At 43.4% G+C, this 22,089-nt stretch overlaps 1 protein-coding gene across 1 annotated transcript; it reads left to right on the top strand.

The window, feature by feature from the left end:
• The first annotated feature begins 2,038 nt into the window (after nt 1-2,038).
• On the top strand, nt 2,039-21,465 carry ppp2r1bb (protein phosphatase 2, regulatory subunit A, beta b). Its single transcript, XM_046294921.1, has 15 exons — nt 2,039-2,191; nt 3,166-3,256; nt 3,517-3,617; nt 3,797-4,029; nt 4,307-4,454; nt 4,747-4,902; nt 5,864-5,978; nt 6,105-6,175; nt 9,328-9,462; nt 12,060-12,233; nt 12,568-12,628; nt 17,988-18,142; nt 19,138-19,280; nt 19,606-19,697; nt 19,962-21,465. The coding sequence occupies exons 1-15, from the start codon at nt 2,096-2,098 to the stop codon at nt 19,976-19,978; spliced, it is 1,788 nt and encodes a 595-aa protein (XP_046150877.1). The 5' UTR covers nt 2,039-2,095; the 3' UTR covers nt 19,979-21,465.
• Nucleotides 21,466-22,089: the final 624 nt, after the last annotated feature.

The raw sequence follows: 22,089 nt of genomic DNA, 5'->3' as shown, positions 1-22,089 counted from the left end.
GTACAACATCTCCAATGCACTTCTTTATAAAAGCACTCACAGAGTCAGCGTATAGGTCGATGTTGTTCTCTGAGGCTGACCGGAACATATTCCAGTCTGCTTGATCAAAACAATCTTGAAGCGTGGCTAGCTTTGAATGGTTCTTATCACTGGTACATCCTGTTTGAGTTTCTGCCTATAAGACGGAAGGAGAAAGATGGCGTCATGGTCAGGTTTGCCGAAGGGAGGGCTTTGTATGCATTGCGGAAGTTCGAGTAGCAGTGGTCGAGGGTTTTGAGCATGGGCGTAGCTCAATCAATATGCTGGAAGAATTTAGGTAGACTTGTTCTCAAATTTGCTTTGTTAAAATCCCCAGCTACAATAAATGCAGCCTCAGGATGTATGGTTTCCAGTTTGCATATAGTCCAGTGAGGTTGCTTGATGGTGGTCTTGGTGTCTGCTTGAGAGGGAATGTACATGGCTATGACTATAACTGATGAGATTTGTCTTGGTCAGTCAAATGGCCGGCACTTGATTGTAAGGAATTCTAGATCGGGTGGGCAGAAGGACTTGAGTTCCTGTATGTTGTTATGAGTACACCATGAGTTGTTAATCATAAAGCATACACCCCACCCTTCCTTTTCCCAGAAAGGTGTTTATCTCTGTCGGCGCGATGCATGGAGAAGCCCGTTTGCTGAACCGATTCTGACAATATACCCAAGAGAGCCATATTCCATTTTTTTTTAATCGGCTGTTTCCAGGTACAATAGTAATTTACAACATTAACAATGCCCACACTGTATTTCTGATCAATTAGATTTTTAATGGACAAAAAAATGCTTTTCTTTCAAAAAACAAGGACATTTCTAAGTGACCCAAACTTTTTGAACGGTAGTATATTTAAATGGACAATTCTGTGAACTGTTTTGGGCCAGTTTTAAATTGACATAATACATGTTAGTAAAGGTGTCAGCTAGAGATGACATGCAGGGATTTGCAGTCTTGCATGGTGTCTACTTTGATGCTAATTTGCATTTTCGAATCTGAGTAACTAGAGCTGAATATATTGATAAGTCACCGTGTCTGAAAGAGATTTGCATGGTTATCAAAACATCATGTCATGGTTAAATCAAATCTTATTTGTCACATACTCATGGTCAGCAGATGTCAATGCGAGTGTAGCGAAATGCTTGTGCTTCTAGTTCCGACCATGCAGTAATATCTAACAAGTAATCTAACCTAACAATTTCACAACAACTACCTTATACACACAAGTGTAAAGGAATGAATAAGTGATGGCCGAATATATGAATGAGTGATGGCCGAACGGCATAGGCAAGATATCCAATAGTTCCTCCAGACTGTATGTAATAAAACCTAAGATTTCCTGGGATAACAATGTAAAAATAACACAAACCGGAAGTAGCCTTCATGAAACACAGTTCTTATTTATTTGTTTCTAAAATCCCATATAGGAAAAATTCATGGTGGATAAAAGATTGGAACCGTTTTCCTGTTTGACCGCTAGGTGTATGGGTATTATGACACTCCCACCATTGGGATCTATTAAACGCTCTCTCATTGACCTACAAACAAAAACTCCTGGCTAGGTATATGGGAAAAAACGCTACCTACTGGAGAATATAGATTTCGGGCCCAATCATCCCCATTGCTTCGCCTCTTCCTATCTAAATATGCTCATAATACGTAAACTAAGAAACTCAACAAAATGCTCAGTCTTATTCAAATTACTTCCCAGATCTATACACAGGTTCCGGGGCCTTTTTGGTGAACATGCAAATCCAGCGAGAACATCAACTATCGTACTCTCGCGCATCAAAGCTACAGTCAAAATGGTCTATATCGTAAAAATTCATGAAAATAAAGTGCTTTTTGGGCTTAATTTAAGTTTTAGGGTCAGCCATGAAGTTAGCAGTGTGGTTAGGTTTAAAATCTGATTTTAAAAATGGTAGAAACGTGCCTAGTAAAATAAATAGGCGGGGTTTATGAATTTGTAACTGTGGTAACTTGTGACGACGATACAAGTCCGTGGAGAAAGGAGGCCCCTGGTGGTGGTTGTTTATAAGAAACCCCGTAGTGAATCGCTTTTCGTTTAATGCAACATAAATCCAAAATGGCAGGAGCTGATGGAGACGATTCTCTTTACCCCATCGCGGTTCTCATTGACGAGCTTCGTAATGAGGATGTGCAGGTAATCACCGATGCTCTGATCATAAGACGTTCGTTTGGGATATTATATTGGTGGTGTTTATTTTACTTAAACATGTCTGATTTAAAAAAGGATCGTTAACTAACGTTAGGCCTTTTGGCCTGTTCATGAAATCTCAGCCCTGGCGCACCCAGTCTGGCTAACGTTAGTTGGCTATAAGCGTGTTACATGGTGTGATAAATATCAAACGGAATAGCTGCATGTCGTATTTAGTTACTGTCAAAAATGTATAGCTAGGTAACTAACTAGTTTTTTTTGCGGTGTGTAAAAGTAACTGGTGCTAGCTAACGTTAGCTAGTTACTACTGGGTCACTTGTTTAGCTAGCTATTGTGCCGGGCTATCTATGCTACAGTCAGTAGTTAGCAGCGAACTAAGTAATTAACGTTAGCATGCGAATTGGAGCTAGATATAGCTAACTTGTAAATTAACCTAGCTACTTGTTTGTTATTGAAGTATTAAAATGTACAATGTACACACAACCTTACTGTATGCTGATTAGCAAGCTCATATATATATATATATATATATATCTGCTAATGACATAATTACATAAGGAACATTGGTTCCATAATTACAAGGAAGCATCCTTCCTTCATGTCCCGACAGTCATCCAGCTCCACCCTGGTAATGGAAGTGAGATGATCATTATTTTCATGTTGTAACTAACTAGTTAACGTTAGTTAGCTAACTACTGACATGGTTAGTTATGTAATATATCTGCATCTGGCTTTGGTGTCTGAAAGCATTACAAAACACACTTGTTATCTATACTCTAGAAAAAAAGTTATGTTGAGGAAGGCACCTAAAAGGGAATTAATTTCTCTTTGAAATGCTCATATCTGAAATAGTCTTCATAGTTCGCCTCACTGAAATGTGAAGAATCTTTTTATGGCTAATGGTGGCCTCTTTGTAAGTTTAATGTAATAACATCATCTGGCATTGTTTACTTTCCAAGTTGCGACTGAACAGTATCAAAAAGCTGTCTACCATCGCATTGGCCCTTGGAGTGGAGAGGACCCGCACTGAACTCCTCCCCTTCCTCACAGGTATGTCCTCACCTTAAGTCCCCAGTTACAGCCATCATGAGTCCAGACGTGTGAAAGGCTAATAATTCTGACTGAGTCAACACTCTTTAAAGAGATTCACAGGACGTTGCACAACCAGCTTTAGCATTGTCACTTTGCTGGAAATTGTTCTGAGATAGCATGCGTTGAAGCCAGTAGAATTGATCTATCTAATTGTGTTGTCATGCCAATCCCCCGTGCCCCCACTCTTTCAATTATGTTCAACACCTGACCTCTTGTAGACACCATCTATGATGAGGATGAGGTGCTTCTTGCCTTGGCTGAGCAGCTGGGCAACTTCACCATGCTGGTGGGAGGCCCTGAATATGTTCACTGTCTTCTGGTACGTATCTGTTAAAAAACAAATTTGGTATTGAGCATATAAGATGCATACAGATAATCAACATATAGACCTTACAACACAATTTTACAGAGTTAACCAATGCATATACACCCATCTCAACATATCCAGTCAGCTACGCTACATACACATACTTATGTCCCTGTGTTTTTCTCCGGCAGCCGCCGCTGGAGAGCCTGGCTACTGTGGAGGAAACGGTGGTGCGAGACAAGGCTGTGGAGTCTCTGCGTAAGATCTCCCAGGAGCACTCTCCTGTGGACCTGGAGGTGCACTTTGAGCCCCTGGTGAAGAGGCTGGCCAGTGGTGACTGGTTCACCTCCCGCACCTCTGCCTGTGGCCTGTTCAGCGTCTGCTACCCCCGCGTGTCCAGCACCGTCAAGGCTGAAATTCGCCAGTGAGTAGCTAGATCAGGAGAGTTGTAGTTTAGACATGATTAGCGATTGAAATATGGTCTTTATGTGTCCCCCACTATAATCACTAGGAGCATAATATTAGAATTGCGGACATTACTTTGTCTCATATCAGGGGTCCCGTGCCCCCAACTCCTGTAGTCACACATACTAGCCTTCCAGTCCCAAGTCAATCAAATCGGGATGTTTAGCTACTCTTTTTGTGTAGAGGAGATACAATGGAGTTATGGTCTGATGGTGGGTGGCATGTTCTCTCCACAGGCATTTCCGCACTCTGTGCTCAGATGACACTCCCATGGTACGTCGCGCCGCAGCCTCAAAGCTTGGGGAATTTGCCAAGGTTCTGGAGCTGGACTATGTCAAGAGTGACATCATCTCGCTCTTCACTGCACTGGCCTCCGATGAGCAGGTACATGCATGTACTCTACAAGCACACAGGGCGTTCTGTGACATTGTGGTGGGAAGTGCCTGGAGTTCTACCACACAATTCCTAAATCGACTGGCCAATAGAAATAACATGGCCATACATATTAGCTGTTTTTGAATGGGGATGGATTAATATTTCTGCGAATTCAGTAGGTAGCCCCACCTGGGACTCAAAACTGGGTCTAGCTATTGTTAACCCCAACGTCTCAGCAGTTACACCATTTTATTAAATTGGCACAGAATGAGAAATAATCCCATTGTCCCCCTGCCTGTAGGACTCAGTGCGCCTGCTGGCTGTGGAAGCCTGTGTGAGCATCGCCACACTGCTGCCCCAGGAGGACCTGGAGACGCTGGTGATGCCCACCCTGCGCCAGGCCGCTGAGGACAAGTCCTGGAGGGTCCGCTACATGGTGGCTGACAAGTTCTCTGAGGTGAGCATGTGGAAACATTGATATGCTGCATTTAGCCATAATGCCTCAAATATTTGCTGCTTTACCCAACCTGGAATTGATGCAATGGGGGACGACATTCAATGCTTCACAAGTGGTCACTTTAAAATGGTTATTTTAGTAGTTTTTAGAATGCCCATTTGTAGAGAAAAAAAAGGGGCATTTTGAGAGAATTTTCTAATTTGTCAGATATTTGCATGATATTTGCTGTCATTTTAGTCTAGGCGTTTATATTTTACGTTGCTTTACTGTATTGAACTTAATACAATGCTGCAAGGGGAAAGTAGGGTGGACATGGATAGCAGGACTGTTATGGGGCCCTGTAATGTTCTTAGTCCCCCAGTGTAGAACATTCTTAATGTCCTCATTGCCACTTAACTTCATTACACTAACACATTGATTGCTAACTCATATGACCTTCTGTTGTCATTTAGTATAAAATGGGACATATTGCCACTGTTCAATAATATGATGTAGAAGTTCAGTCAATCAATGTGAAAGCTTTCAGGATACCTCACACATTTTTTTTTTGTGCACCACACTTAACTGAAAGGTTTTCTACCACTTTCCCCCTCACCACCATGGTCTTTGGTAGCCTGGGTTCCCGACCTGAAATCCCATTAGTTTAGTGTGTTGATCAGCAAATCTCAGAGTAAGGTTTGAAGGTGGGATCATGTCAGAGCTGTAGATGGAGATGTCTGCTGGATGTTAATCGCTATGTCTGTGGTAGTTCCCTTGTCCAATTCAACAGTTTGCAGGAAACTTACACACAAATTAAAGCCTGGCAATGGCAAATAGTTTTGTGCACTTTCCACCTTGCCACCATGGACTTTGTAGCCTGTGTGTTCCCAACCTGAATCCCATCAGTTGAGTGTGTTGGTCATGGAGTCTCACACAAAGGGTTTAGTGGTGGATGTTAATTGCCATGTCACTGATTCCACAGCTCCAGAAAGCGGTGGGCCCAGAGATCACCAAGAACGACCTGGTCCCAGCCTTCCAGAATCTGCTAAAGGACTGCGAGGCTGAGGTCCGAGCCGCCGCTGCCAACAAGGTCAAGGGTGAGTGTATGGACTATATCCGCCAGTCAAAGAAAGCCTCAGTTGAAATAACAAATAACTGTTTGAATGAGAAGCTTTAAACGTCTAAAAGACCACAGTATTTATAAACCCCATTTCTTTCCTCAGAGTTCTGTGAGAACCTTCCAGAAGACAGCAGAGAGACCATTATCATGACTCACATTCTGCCCTGTGTCAAGGTATATATAAAAAAACAGCCACGGTTCACTTTTATCCCTCTTTTATTCTGCTAGCTTGTCCTGGTTTATTTGACCTGTCAATTTCTCACTTGATGGAAGTAACTCCTAGCACCCATGACTTACGAAGAGGCTATTAAAAAAGCATTCTTCTTAAAACATTGTTATTATTTTTTAAATCAAGCTGTCATGCTTTAGGTGAACAGTCATGTGTTCTGAAGTCGCGACAATGGAGTTAAGCTAATTATTTTGTTCAGAAGTGCAAATGCGCAGGCAGCGGATATTTTTAGACACCCGCAAATCAATTTCTAGCATGAGTGTTAAACTGATTAACCTGTTTTTGGCCATACTTTCTATAAGTGAACTTGGAGGATATTATGCATTGTAGTTTGGGGGCTTGTGAGGAGATGAGGACTTGAGCTCAGTATAGCCTTTGGACAGCAGGGGGCAATGTTGTATTTAAAATGTCTACCAAATCACCACAACTCCTATTCACTGTCTGTGTTGGAACACACTGGTTGGTTCCTGAGTTTAAATTGCATCCCTTTTGTTTAGGAAATATACATTTTGGGGAAACAGCTCTTCTAGGAACAACTCCAGCATAAAATGCAAAAGTACAATTTTAGCCTATACCATCTTTAGTCAAATCCCAAGTCCTTATTAACTGTTATGTAAAGCTGGTCCAAATATGACTGAAATATTGTATATGAGCTCGGTGCAGCTATTAACTTATGTCGGATAAATGACAAACTGTTTTCATGAAAGCAATTGAGAAAAGAACCAGTGGAAAAACACTAAATGACATTATATGGACACTGCTCATCAAATACAGTGGGGCAAAAAAGTATTTAGTCAGCCACCAATTGTGCAAGTTCTCTCACTTAAAAAGATGAGATGCCTGTAATTTTCATCATAGTTACACTTCAACTATGACAGACAAAATGAGAGAGAAAAAATCCAGAAAATCACATTGTTGGATTTTTAATGAATTTATTGGCAAATTATGGTGGAAAATAAGTATTTGGTCAATAACAAAAGTTTATCTCAATACTTTGGTATATACCCTTTCTTGGCAATGACAGAGGTCAAAACTTTGGTCCCAGCTCTCTGCAGGTCATTCACTAGGTCCCCCCGTGTGTTTCTGGGATTTTTGCTCACCGTTCTTGTGATCATTTTGACCCCACAGGGTGAGATCTTGCGTGGAGCCCCAGATCGAGGGAGATTATCAGTGGTCTTGTATGTCTTCCATTTCCTAATAATTGCTCCCACAGTTGATTTCTTCAAACCAAGCTGCTTACCTATTGTAGATTCAGTCTTTCCAGCCTGGTGCAGGTCTACAATTTTGTTTCTGGTGTCCTTTGACAGCTCTTTGCTCTTGGCCATAGTGGAGTTTGCAGTGTGACTGTTTGAGGTTGTGGACAGGTGTCTTTTATACTGATAACAAGTTCAAACAGGTGCCATTAATACAGCTAATGAGTGGAGGACAGAGGAGCCTCTTAAAGAAGTTACAGGTCTGTGAGAGCCAGAAATCTTGCTTGTTTGTAGGTGACCAAATACTTATTTTCCACCATAATTTGCAAATAAATTCATTAAAAATCCTACAATGTGATTTTCAGGATTTTTTTTTCTCATTTTTGTCTGTCATAGTTGAAGTGTACCTATGATGAAAATTACAGGCCTCTCTTATCTTTTTAAGTGGGAGAACTTGCACAATTGGTGGCTGACTAAATACTTTTTTTTGCCCCACTGTATCTCGTTCTTAAATCTTGGGCGTTAATAGGAAGTTGGCCCCTCCCCTTTGCTGCTATAACCGCCTCCACTCTTCTGGGAAGGCTTTCCACTAGATGTTGGGACATTGCTGCGGGACTTGCTTTCATTCAGCCACAAGAGCATTAGTGAGGTTGGGCACTGATATTGGGCGATTATGCCTGGCTCGCGGTCGGTGTTATAATTAATCCCAAAGGTGTTTGATGGGGTTGAGGTCAGGGCTCTGCAGGCTAGTCAAGTTCTTCCACACTGATCTAGACAAACCATTTCTGTATGGGCCTTGCCTTGTACACAGGGGCATTGCCATGCTGAAACAGGCAAGGGCCTTCCACAAAGTTAGAGGCACAGAATGCTGTAATGTTAAGATTTCCCTTCCCTAGAACTATTGTGCCTAGTCCGAACCATGAAATGGCCCTAAACCATTGTTCCTCCTCCACCAAACTTTACAGTTGGCACTGTGCATTTGTGCAGGTGCCAGATTAGTCTATCGGTCTGCCAGATGGTGAAGCTTAATTCATCACTCCAGAGAACGAGTTTCAACTGCTCCAGAGTCCAATAGCGGTGAGCTTTACACCACTCCACGCCGATGCTTGGCATTGCGTATGGTGGGCTAAGGCTTGTGTATGGGTGCTCAGCCATGGAAAAAGCTCCCGACGAACAGAAGCAGTATGCAACTCTGTAGTGAGTGTTGCAACCGAGGACAGACAATTTTTATGAGCTTCAGCACTCTGCAGTCCCATTCTGTGAGCTTGTGTGGCCTACCACTTTGGCTGAGCTGTTGTTCCTAGACATTTCCACTTCACAATAACAGCACTTACAGTTGACCGGGCAGCCCAAGTAGGGCAGACATTTGACAAATAGACTGGGTGGAATCCTGTGACGGTGCCACGTTGAAAGTCACTGAGCTCTTCAGTCGGGCCATTTTACTGCCAATGTTTGTCTATGGAGATTGCATGGCTGTGTGGTTGATTTTTATACACCTGTCAGCAATGGATGTGGCTGAAATGGCCAAATCCACTAATTTTGAAGGGGTGTCCACACACAGCAGTTTTGTGTGTGTATATAGTGTGAATGCCTGGTCTGTAGAGCACATTATGCTTCACAGCGCCGGGTCAGCTTGTGTAAACATATGATTCATTTCAACACAGAGGCTAGTTTGCACTTACCCTGTCCACAACGGCACCGTATTCTATGGGCAGGATGTTTACTTTATACGCCTCTTGAGGAACATTGTCATAGTGCTTCTAACTTTTTTTTTTCGATGCCACTTTTCTCCCGAGGGAAATATCAATGTAGCAGTAATATTGTCATATAATATTGCCCTATTTGAAAATACTTGATTTGCTGTCCCTGTCCACTGACATGTCTGACTCTTTCTCTCCTGACAGGAACTGGTGTCTGACACCAACCAGCATGTGAAATCTGCCCTGGCCTCTGTCATCATGGGCTTGTCCACTATCCTGGGCAAAGACAACACAGTGGAGCACCTGCTGCCTCTGTTCCTGGCCCAGCTCAAGGACGAGGTAAACACCAGTCACTACTTCTCCTATTCGTTCTGTTCATTAGGCACCAAATGGCAGAAAATAGGCTGAAACTGGTAGGGACTGGTTTCGACTTGGAGTTTGATCTGATCACCCCCTTAATATCCTCTAATGCTATTGGCCTTGTTCAGGATCAGATGAACCTGACTGGCTCCCTACCGGAGTATAAACCAAGGGATGACCCTGATAGGGTTTGAATCTTTTTCCTGGTGATAGTTGTTGTAGTGGTGTTAGGCTGTTTGAGGTTTTCATTCTATGTGGTTTCATTCTGACATATCCTTCCTAAATGTGGCCTGTATCACAGCCAAAATCCACATGAAGTAGGATTTACATACAGTTCCTTTGGAATTATTCAGACCCCTTGACCTTTTCCGCAGCTTGTTACGTTGCAGCCTTATTCTAAAATTGATTAAATTGTTTGTTTTTCTCATCACTCTACACACACTACCCCATAATGACAAAGCAAAAACAATTTTTTTGAGTAATGTTTCCAAATATTTTCAAATTAAAACACTGATCACATTTACGTAAGTATTCAGACCCTTTATTCACTAGTTTGAAGCACCTTTGGCAGCGATTACAGCCTCAAGTCTTCTTGGGTATGATGCTACTAGCTTGGCACACCTGTATTTAGGGAGTTTTTCCCCATTCTTCTCTGCAGATCCCGTCAAGCTCTGTCAGGTTGGATGGGGAGTGTACCTGCACAGCTATTTTCAGGTCTCTTCAGAGATGTTAGATCGGGTTCAATTCTGGCCTCTGGCTGGGCCACTAAAGGACATTGGGACTTGTCCCAAAGTCACTCCTGCTTTTTCTTAGCTGTGTGCTTAGGGTCATTGTCCTGTTGGAAGGTGAACCTTCACGCCGGTTGGAGGTCTTGAGTGCTCTGGAGCAGGTTTTCATCAAGGATCTCTCTGTACTTTGCTACGTTTATCTATGCCTCGATCCTGACTATTCTCCCAGTCCCTGCTGCTGAAAAACATCCCCAAAGCATGATGCTGCCACCACCATGCTTCACAGTAGAGATGGTGCCAGGTTTCTTCCAGACGTGATGCTTGGCATTCGGGCCAAAGAGCTTATTCTTGGTTTCATCAAGAATTGTTTCTCATGGTCTGAGTCTTTAGGTGCCTTTTGGCGAACTCCAAGTGGGCTGTCATGTGCATTTCACTGAGGGTCTTCCGTCTGGCCGCTACCATCAAGGTCTGATTTGGTGGAGTGTTGCAGAGATGGTTTTCCCATCTCCACAGAGGAACTCTAAAGCTCTGTCAGTGACCACTGAGTTCTTGGTCAACTCCCTGACCAAGAACCTTCTCCCCCGATTGCTCAATTTGCCCAGGTGGTCAGCTCTAGGAAGAATCTTGGTGGTTCCAAACCTCTGTTTAAGAATGGTGGAGGCCACTGTTGTTTGGGACCTTTAATGCTGCAGAAATCTTTTCAAAATGTATTCGAGCTCTATTGAGGGAGGCAGTTTCAACCCCATGGCTTGGTTTTTGCTCTGAAACGCGCGCGGTCAACCCTGGAACCTTTTATATAGACACGTGTGCCTTTCCAAATCATGTTCAATCAATTGAATTTGGCACAGGTGAACACCAATCAAGGATGATCAACAGAAACTGGATGCACCTGAGCTCAATTTCAAGTCTCATAGCAAAGGGTCTGAATGCGTATGTAAATAAGGTATTTCTGTTTGTTAAAAAATATATATATTTCTAGCCTGTTTTTGCTTTGTCATTATGGGGTATTGTGTGTAGATTGAGGATTGTTATTCATTTAATCCATTTTAGAATACGGCTGTCATGTAACGATGTGGAGAAGGTCCAGGGGAATATTTAAGGCACTGTATTTCTGGTGGCTTATTGATACTGGAGTGGAAAGGTTTGGGCAGATGACGCAAACTGCCCTGCAACAGAAATAAAGGTGCACAAATACACAGATACGATTGGCTGTCATCTATGGCAGCCTTACTATTAAAAGATGTTCTAGTTTGCCTTGCAGCCAACGCTGAGTTGACAGGGTTTGTGTCATAAAGGATTACAGTCAAAACGGACAACTGAGTTGCAAAACAGCCCGAATGACTCACGGATATAAAAAATAATCTGTTTTCGTCAATATTTCTACTCCAAATATTTAGTTATTGGGTTTTGTACTGTCCCTCAGCTGGCTGCCAACTCTGTCGTATCCTATTTGTTTCACAAAAAGCTTGATGTGAAATGTGTCTGCACATTTGGAGGCTAAGAACCAAGGGTCTGGGACTGGCAGCAGGAGTTGGGAACGAGCGCAATGTCTTTGGCAATTCTTTTAGCCGTTGTTGCTAATGTCATGTTGCGATTGGAGCCAAGAAAGGCGTCATTACAAGCAGATGGGGAAGCATAAGCAATAGCCCAGATTTTCTGTCGCAAAGATTTTTGCCACTGAAGAACACTTGAAATAAAAGGGCTTTCATTCTTGAAGGACATATGACATGTAATGTTCCCTAATGTAATTATCCCCACAACTCGTACAAGAGATCCCTCTCACTGCTCTCTCTTCTCTCACCCTCTCTTTCTTGCTCTTTTTCTCCATCCCCCTCTTTCTCCCTGCAGTGCCCTGAGGTGCGCCTCAACATAATCTCCAACCTGGACTGTGTCAACGAGGTGATCGGCATCCGCCAGCTCTCCCAGTCGCTGCTGCCTGCTATCGTGGAGCTGGCTGAGGACGCCAAGTGGAGGGTCCGCCTGGCCATCATCGAGTATATGCCCCTGTTGGCCGGACAGCTGGTGAGTCCTCGGTTGTGTCCCAAACGGCACCCTATTCCCTACATAGTGCTCTGCTTGTGACCAGAGCCCTTTCACCCTATTCCCTACATAGTGCACTACTTTTGATCAAATGTGCCATGCGTGTGTTCTGCAGTTCATGGTGGGCAAGTGCTGGTCACCAACATCATTATAAAAAAAATTCAGCTAGCTTTATTTGTGATTTCTATGTAGAAAGTAACACCCTCAATTACTATTCAGTAATAGTGTTTCTTCCACTGCGATGTTTGGATGTTATTTTTGGGGATTTTATTTGAAAATTCTTTAGAAATATATTCTCTACTAATCTCTACCCCAGGGAGTGGAGTTCTTTGACGAGAAGCTGAACACCCTCTGCATGGCATGGCTCATTGACCACGGTAAGATCCCCCCCACTAATACACACTACTCTCTGTTCAATGCATTTGACTTCTGTGTCCACACCGTGAGAAGTCGGCGGGAGTAGAAGGACTCCAACATTGGACAGAGGTGGGTCACGTCCCAGACGGATCATGTCCCATGCTGCTGTCTCAGCTAGCAGTTCTTCTCCAGCTTCCCTCCTCCCCCGCATCCTCTGGTTTGGGGGGAGAGAGAGACGTGTCAGGCTGCAGCTCTCAGCCTCACGGCTGTGCCAATGACAAAGGTCTGATAAGAACCCAGTGACTTGGACTGGGAGAGGCCAGGGAAATGCGCTCTCCTTAATGTCTCTCCTGCCCTCTCTGCTCTAGCTGAGCAAGTTAAATTCAATGTTGTGCTACCGCACGGCAAGGGATACCGGAGCATCAAGTCTAGGTCCAAGAGGCTTCTAAACAGCTTCTACCCCCAAGCCATAAGACTCCTGATCATCTAATCAAATGGCTACCCAGACTATTTGCAGTGCCCCCACCCTCTTCTACGCTGATGCTAGTCTGTTATTATCTATGCATAATCACTTTAATAACTCTACCTACATGTACAAATTACCTCGACTAACTGGTGCCCCCGCACATTGACACTGTACCGTTACCTCCTGTATATAGCCTCGCTATTGCTATTTTACTGTTGCCCTTTAATTATTTGGGGGGTCTGAATACTTTCCGAATGCACTTTGTCTGTGAGTAACTGGCAAATATGGGGGGGGGCGTGTTAAACTATGGGGACTGCTTTAAATTAGTGGCAATTTGATTATAGGGGAAGCACTGCAAAACATCAGTCAAAACAACACACGTTACCAACGAGCCACCTGTGGTTCTCCACTTGGCAGCTTCTTGTTATTGTTAAACTATCTGACCATTCAATCATAACTCACACCTTTCAGCCAAATCGATGCGCGCATCATATTCGTGACATTGTCAGCCAACCAGTCTATAAAGCCTTGAACCGCAAGATTGAATCTGTTGTTGGCCTATCGCTCGAGTGCATCTTTAGTAATCCTGTTTAGAAATAAATGTCTTCTGAGAGCTGTCCTCAGTGTTTAGACTAGGTTCTGTTTGTCCTCAGAAAACCTGCTTAAATTTCAGCATGGAAGACTTTAGCTCTGGTCAACAGTTTTTCCAAGCTACAGATCTAGGATCAGGATTTCCTCCCCCAATCCTAACCTCCTAAATGCGAAATTGACCCATTGTCAGTGTCGAAGCATTTTCTCCGCTATGCATAACGCAATCTACCTTACATTACCATATCCCCCATTTCCCTTCTGGCTTTATGGACAACCATCATGGCTGTAGAATAGAAGAAACCGGATGCAGATGCGTCAATAGTTGAACATTCCCTATACATTTGTCAGACACAGTCCAAATACCTGTACTTGAATTTTAAATAGTAGGCTAAATATACTGAACAAAAATATAAGTGCAACAATTTCAACAATTTTACGGAGTTCATATAAGGAAATCAGTCAATTGGAAAATTCACAAGGCCCCAATCTATGAATTTCACATGACTAGGCAGGGATGTGGTCCAGGGAGAACATAGTCCAACTCACTTGAGAGCCAGACCCAGCCAATCAGAATAGGGGTTTTCCCCTCAAAAGGGCCTTATTAGGTGGAGGTCCCATGCCTGCGTGGTCGGCGTTTGTGAGGCCAGTTAGACGTACTGCCAAATTCTCTAAAATGACGCTGGAGGCAGCTTATGGTAGATAAATTATCTGGCAACAGCTCTGGTGGACATCCCTGCAGTTAAATCAAACAGTCTGTGTAGCTATTTGATTAGATGTTCAGGAGTCTTATGGCTTGGGGGTAGAAGCTGTTTAGAATCCTCTTGGACCTAGACTTGGCGCTCCGGTACCGCTTAACGTGTGGTAGCAGAGAGAACAGTCTATGACTAGGGTGGCTGGATGGCAGGAAGCTTTGCCCCAGTGATGTACTGGGATGTATGCACTGCCCTCTGTAGTGCCTTGCAGTCAGAGGCTGAGCAGTTGCCGTACCAGGTGGTGATTCAACCAGCCAGGTTGCTCTCTGGTGCAGCTGTAGAACCTTTTGAGGATCTGAGGACCCATGTCAAATCTTTTCAGTCTCCTGAGGGGGAATAGGTTTTGCCTTGTCATCTTCATGAATGTTGGTGTGTTTGGACCATTCTAGTTTGTTGGTGATGTGGACGCCAAGGAACTTGACACACTTGACACACTCAATATGCTCCACTGAGCTGTTGTCAATGAATAGCATTCTCACATAGGTGTTCTTTTTTGTCCAGGTGGGAGAGGGCAGTGTGGAGTGCAATAGAGATTGCATCGTCTGTGGATCTATTAGGGTGGTATGCAAATTGTAGTGGGTCTAGGGTTTCTGGGATAATGGTGTTGACGTGAGCCATGACCAGCCTTTCAAGTACTTCATGGTTACACGTGTGAGTGCTACGGGTCGGTAGTCATTTAGGCAGGTTGCCTTAGTGTTCTTGGGCAAAGGGAATATGGTGGTCTGCTTAAAACATGTTGGTGTTAGACTCAGACAGGGAGAGGTTAAAAATGTCAGTGAAGACAGTTGCCAGTTGGTCAGCGCATGCTCGCAGTACACGCCCTGGTAATCCGCCTGGCCCTGCGACCTTGTGAATGTTGAGCTGTATGAAGGTCTTACTCACATCGGCTGCGGAGAGCGAGATCAGTCATCCTGAACAGTTGGTGCTCTCATGCATGTTTCAGTGTTATTTGCCTTAAAGCGAGCATAGAAGTAGTTTAGCTCCTCTGGTAGGCTTGTGTCTCTCGGCTGTGCTTCCCTTTTGTTCTTGTAATGGCTTGCAAGCCCTGCCACATCTGACGAGCGTCGATTCGGTCTTAGTCCTGTATTGACACTTTGCCTGGTTGTTGGTTCATCGGAGGGCATAGTGGGATTTCTTATAAGCTCCCGCTCCTTGAATGCGGCAGCTCTGGCCTTTAGTTCAGTGCGGATGTTGCCTGTAATCCATCCCTTCTGGTTGGGGTATGTACGTACAGTGCCTGTGGGAACTACGTCATCGACGCACCTATTGATGAAGTCAATGACTGATGTGGCGTACTCCTCAATGCCATCGGAAGAATCCCGGAACATGTTCCAGTCTGTGCTAGCAAAGCAGTCCTGTAGTTTAGCATCTGCTTGATCTGACCCCTTTATTGATCCAGTCACTGGTGCTTCCTGCTTTCATTTTTGCTCGTAAGCAGGAATCGAGAGGGTAGAATTGTCACATTTGCCAAATGGAGGGCGAGGGATCGCTTTGCACACGTCTGTGTGGAGTGAAGGTGGTCTAGAGTTGTTTTGTCCTCCCCCCTCTCCTCTTCTGGTTGCACATTTAACATGCTGTTCGAAATTTTGTAAAACACATTTAAGTTTCCCTGCATTAAAGTCCCCAGCCACTGGGAGTGCCACCTCTGGATGAGTATTTCCTGTTTACTTATGGCGAAATACAGCTCATTGAGTGCGGTCTTAGTGCCAGCATCGGTCTGTGGTGGTATGTAGACTCCTATGAAAAATACAGATAACTCTGTAGGTAGATTGTGTGGTTTACAGCTTATTAAGCGATACTCTACCTCAGGTGAGCATAACCTGAACTTCCTTAGACCTCGTGCACCAGCTGTTAACAAATATGCATAGTCCCCCCCCCTGTCTTACGAGTCGATGCTGTTTTATCCTGCTGATACAGTGTGTAACCAGCCAGCTGTATGTTGATAATGTCGTCGTTCAGCCACAACTCTGTGAAGTATAAGATATTATTGGTTACACACTTTATTGATGACCGATAGCGTAAGAGAAAATTACACCCAAAACGGTTACCCTTCCATGTCCATTTGGCCCTTTTGTTGATATTATGGACTTTTACATTAGCTGGTCATGTATATGGTGCCATACAAATCTTCTTCCTAACGTGATCAAACGTCGCTACCCATGTCACTTTTTCCCCCATTTTCTTTATTTTTATAAATCTCGTTGGAAGTGTTTTAAGTCTGAGACAATCAAGCCTCTAAGATAAAAAAAAAATTAAAACATAGCCATGGCTACCCGCTTGGCCCTCAAATCCGAGTTTACGCGGAAAAAGTCAATCCACCTGCCAGGTGGATGGATTATCTTGGCAATGGAGAAATGCTCACTAACTGGGATTTAAACACATTTGTGCACAAAATTGAAGAATAAGCTTTGTGTGTGTTTGGAAAGTGTTGGTGATCTATTTCAGCTCATGAAACATGGGACCAACACTTTACATGTTGCATTTTATATTTTTGTTCAGTGAAGAAAGTTATGACATTTCAACAATAAAGATGTTGCTTTTAAATGTCAGGATGTCCTCATTTTGGCTTCATCTAGTAGAATTCGCTGCACATTAAGGAAGAGAAGCGTCTTTTCAAACCCACTTGTTTGACAACAGCTGATAAGAGGATGGGCTGTACCAAAATGAAAGAATTGTGGGAAACGGCGCAATTAAGCATTGGATGACATTTCTCAGGATGGGTGTGCCTAGTTTGTGGCTTACTGCATTTATACCGAACAGTACGTTCAAAGTAGTATGATTAGTACACCGTATGTAGTTTTAGTAAGAAGTTGCCCAGACAGATTTCTGACATGGCCAGAGTCACGCACAGGTTTTAATATCTCATTGTAGCGCCAAAGCCTTGGGTTCCACAGGCCAATGGCAATGCTCTTCTAGCGCCAGCTAGGCTCTCTAGCAGTCTCTTTATGGCTGTATCAGGAGCCAAAGGGCCAGGTTTGTCAGTGGGTTAGAAATGTGTTTTACCCAGGCCCTCGCTCTGTTTATAAGCCAGTATTGAATATCGGGTAATCAGGCTTGTGTGTACCCAGATGTTATGTCACTGTATTCTGGGCACAATTGAGTGTTTTGGGCAGTTCTGCAGTCACTAGCCTCTCAAGCCACGATTACTGATGGACATGTTTTCCATGCAAATGGGAGATTTTTCCATGTTATTTGGCAAACAAACTGACAATAATCCAAAGATGGCTGCCAAATGGCTAGAAAAGCGCTCAAAAGAACCAAGAAACCTAGCAATGTTTGCAAGTGCCGGGTACTCAGGTTTTTCCTGAGTAGTGTACTGACGACCTACTCCCTTGTAGAGTTTGAATATGTTTATCTCTGTGTAATTGAGTTTTGTACACCATTTTAGATCGCAATTTAATTTGAGTAACGCTAAGTCAATAGGTCCACCTAGTTCTATTAAGGAAAACATAACACTTTTTTTTTTCCTGACCACTTGTTTTTCTTGACACCTACTACTAGAAATAGTTGGGCCTAGTAGTTTATCTAGTGCTACAGGCCAATGTCTCAAACTGTGTGTGTTTTCGACAGTATACGCTATCCGCGAGGCAGCCACCTGTAACCTTATGAAGCTGGTGGAGAAGTTTGGAGCCGAGTGGGCCCAGAACACCATCGTGCCCAAGGTGCTGGGCATGGCCAACGACCCCAACTACCTGCACAGGATGACCACGCTCTTCTGCATCAACGTGAGTCCTCCTGACAAGTACACCACACACAAACCCTTAGACACTAGGCGTGTATACCAAGGTGGATATTGATCAAGTAGCTGCCGCCATCTCAAGCAGGCTTGTAACTTTGCATGCATGTCGCACATGGCTAGTTGAACGCCAAACTATTCGAGTTGATGCTGAACCATCAATCCATGGGAGAGTCGGTGACGACTTTTGCTGAAATCAACATGAGAGACGCTCTTGCAAATTTCGCAGGCTATGGTATAAAGTACTATATTAAAGTGCATATTTTTATTACATATCGTTAATGCCGACTTTGGGGTGCTTATCGATGCACAAACAGCTGTCCCCCCCATCTATAAAGTAATGGTATTATGTCATATAAACCTTTTTACTATGCGTGAACTTTCTTATGCTTGCTGTCATTACTAAATGTTTAGTGAGATGGGTTTTTTAATATGACTATAACCCATTTCATTCATAAAATGTGTGATCATTCGTCTCTCACAAATGAGGTGAATGATGACGCAAACTTTGCGAAAGGGAGGGAATCTGATTTCATTGGTCCTCACCTCGCAGCTCAGTCATTTCATTCAGGGTAAGTGGAGTTAGTGGCCTGCCTTGGAGCAGGTTAGTTCTGAAGGATCAGTTGACATAGAAATGGCTAAAAGGTGAGCCACTTTTGTATGACCAGTTATCCCGATTTGAACCCTGAGTTGATCAAAGTTACCTCGCTTACACTTCTAACCTGATTCGTAGTATAGGGTTAATCTCCTTAAACCTCAGATGGATTTAAACCAAGTAATTTTCGGCCAACATTTTACTCCTAAAACAATTATACTATTTTAGCAGGTACCTTACTGTCCCCGTCATTTATTCTGGTAATTTATCATGACTTTTAAATCTGATATTTTAGGCATTTATCAGATGCTCTTATCCAGAGTAATTTAGTCACTTGTGTCTAACGATCATTTGTTTATGCATTGTTGGTTTTTATGTCATCCACCCAGGCTCTGTCTGAGGTCTGTGGCCAGGACATCACCACTAAGCAGATGCTGCCTGTGGTCCTCAAGATGTCCAACGACCAGGTGGCCAACGTGCGCTTCAATGTGGCCAAGTCCCTCCAGAAGATCGGCCCCGTCCTTGACAGCAAGTACGTCCTCCTCGTCAATCACAAAGCCCTCGTTCATCTCGTTCAGGCCTACCTGAACAACCATCTCCGATGACTTGACCACAGTCTACATCAGGGTTGTGTTCAGTGGGCACAAAACAGGAGTAAAAATTATGAAACCGATGAGGCTCTTGCCTGAACTGGCCCAGTAAGGATGCTCATTTGAGTTATTCTGTGTGTTTTGCGTCTACTGAACACGGCCCAGATCTCCATGTCCAACCGTAATTCCTTGCAGTCAGCTTATCCATTATGGCACGGGAGGGTGTGGAAAATGTGTGCCCTGTGTGAAATGTTTCGTTTTTCTCAGTGCTCTGCAGACAGAGGTGAAACCAGTCCTGGAGAAACTAGACACAGACACAGATATGGATGTTAAGTACTTTGCCCAGGAAGCTATAAGCGGTAAGTATAGTACTCTGTCCATTTTCTTCTTGTATGAAGTCTCCTCACTAGGGCCACGTTCAGTTAGGCACATGTTGTGGAACATTGCCAATAGAAATGTCCAGGAATAGAGCTGCTGGTAGTCATTGTGCTACGTCAAACGCATGTTTGTTAGAAATGGCCTATATTATGTGTATCTGAGCATTCTACAATGTGCCCTGCTGAATGCGTTTCCCAATGTGAACGTTAGTCCATCTTGTCATTCTGATTCATTTCTCCCCTTAGTTCTGGCCCTGGCATAAACCAACCCAAGCTTGGCTATCCAGATGAAACAACAACAACCCAAGATGTCGTGACATTGCAAACACTTCACAATATATTTATTGATGTTCAAGAGCAACTGGTGATGTACGGAGACTTAACGGAGCCTATTAACACCTATTTGTCTGTTTTTTTTCTTTACACTCAGAGATAATAAAATTTTCAGGAAAAGCACATGTTTCTAATTTCCCCTCGCTGTAACTCTTTTGCTTCTCCAAGTGTGATGAAACATGCATTTAAACATTGCATGCTGACCACTGTGCATAAGTAGCATTGCTGGTTTGACCCACACATTCCTCTCCTACATACATAGCCACCGACGATAACGTTACTATTAGCACGGCCCCATTCGCTGCCACATTTCTCTGTACGAAACACCCAGAACACGCGAGCCTGCTCTTGGTTGCATGTCCAAGTGCTAGACAGATGCTATTGCTGCAGCAGATGGTGAGGAAGGCTGTTTTATTTGCTCGTGAAGAACTGCTAGGCTAAGGCACCCGCATATTTTGTTTACATGTGCTGCCCCCTCCCCCTCGGTGTTGTTCCTCATGTATTCATAAAAGCAGTTTGCGCAACACCCCATCCTCGCTTTCTGTCCTGCGCAGGTGTTCTGTGTGTGCAATGAATTACAATTTAATTTGTCTGAGAAATGAGTAATGCACACCGTGTTCTATCGAAATGTGAAGGGATACTTCGGAATTTTTGGCAATTGCCCTTTATCTACTTCCCCAGAGTTAGATGAACTTGGGGCTACCATTTTTATGTCTCGATGTCTAGTACAAAAGGAAGTTAGAGGCAGTTTTGTGAGCATTCGTTAACTAACGCTAGTTAGCAATTTAGCCTGTAGTATTTAGTAACTTCCTTCAAACTGCATGCAGAGCCATAAATATGGTATCCACATGTTCATCTGACTGGGGAAGTAGATAGGGGGACCTCATTGCCCAAATCATGAAGTGTCCCATTAGTAATGGGGACCACCACCACCCATCATTTGATTTGTTATTATAGATTTGTTAATGTATTCAGTTCATCACTGGTGTTTATTTTTCTGAGTCATTTGACACGGGGGGGCATTGGGTGTAATTGTTCAATCTCTTGCTCTTAATCTTTGTGCCAATTACTGATGAGCAATGTTTTTTTTTTTGTAAGCTTTCGTAAGGTTTAGCTCTTGATTGCCCTAATCTTATGTCGTAATGATGTTTTGTGTTCTCTAAAGACTAGGCATCACTCCTCACGGGTTGTCATTCAGTCAGTTGAACAAGGCTGACCACTGAGGTTAAAAGGACGGGGAGCACTGAGAATAGCAGGGCTCTGTGTGTGGGTGGTTGTATAATATGGGATGGGAAGGGTGTGTGTGAATGATTTGGTTGAATACAGTCAAAAGAAACTTGTCTTTCCCTCCTGTCTCCCTCCCCATTTTCTCATCGGTCTCTTAAATAAACAAACCTTGATTGGCCCATAACATTTATACCCTGCTTTGGTTTTTATTAAGTTCTCTCTACAATTGTGACGCTGTACTTGAACTGAATACACTTTTGCATTGAGTGTTGTAACTGTTTAGTTGTCTGCACACCCTTAAGTTTATAGATCTTGTTGCCTTAAAGGTATTGAGCGAAATGACTTTGCACAGCATCACCGCAACGAGCAAGATTAGACTGCTGTCACACAGTGTCTGTACATGTGCACCAGTTTGCTTCAGGCTCTTATGTGAAAGCCACCGGACCGAAACTGCAGGGAAGTTTAGCCTGGCACGCCAAAGCTCCTAATTCTGACCTGAGTTAAGCGTGTGTAAATGGGTGTAATGTAAAGGTCGGTGACCGTTATACACAAGAGTATACGAAACATTAACACCTGCCCTTTCCATGACAGACGAACCAGGTGAAAGCTTTGACCGCTTATTGATGTCACTTGTTAAATCCACTTTAAATCAGTGTAGATGGAGACTGGTTAAAGGATTTTTAAGCTTTGAGACATGGATTGTCAGAGGGTGAATGGGCAAGACAAAAGATTTAAGTACTTTTGAACAGGGTATGGTAGTAGGTGCCAAGACTTGCAAAACTTATTGGTTATTCACACAACAGTTTCCTGTGTG

This window comes from Oncorhynchus gorbuscha, linkage group LG13 (assembly GCF_021184085.1).
Source record: "Oncorhynchus gorbuscha isolate QuinsamMale2020 ecotype Even-year linkage group LG13, OgorEven_v1.0, whole genome shotgun sequence".
In the NCBI taxonomy this organism is placed as follows: Eukaryota; Metazoa; Chordata; class Actinopteri; order Salmoniformes; family Salmonidae; genus Oncorhynchus; species Oncorhynchus gorbuscha.
The sequence above is the reverse complement of the archived record's forward strand: the minus strand, read 5'-3'. Positions and strand labels throughout refer to the sequence as shown.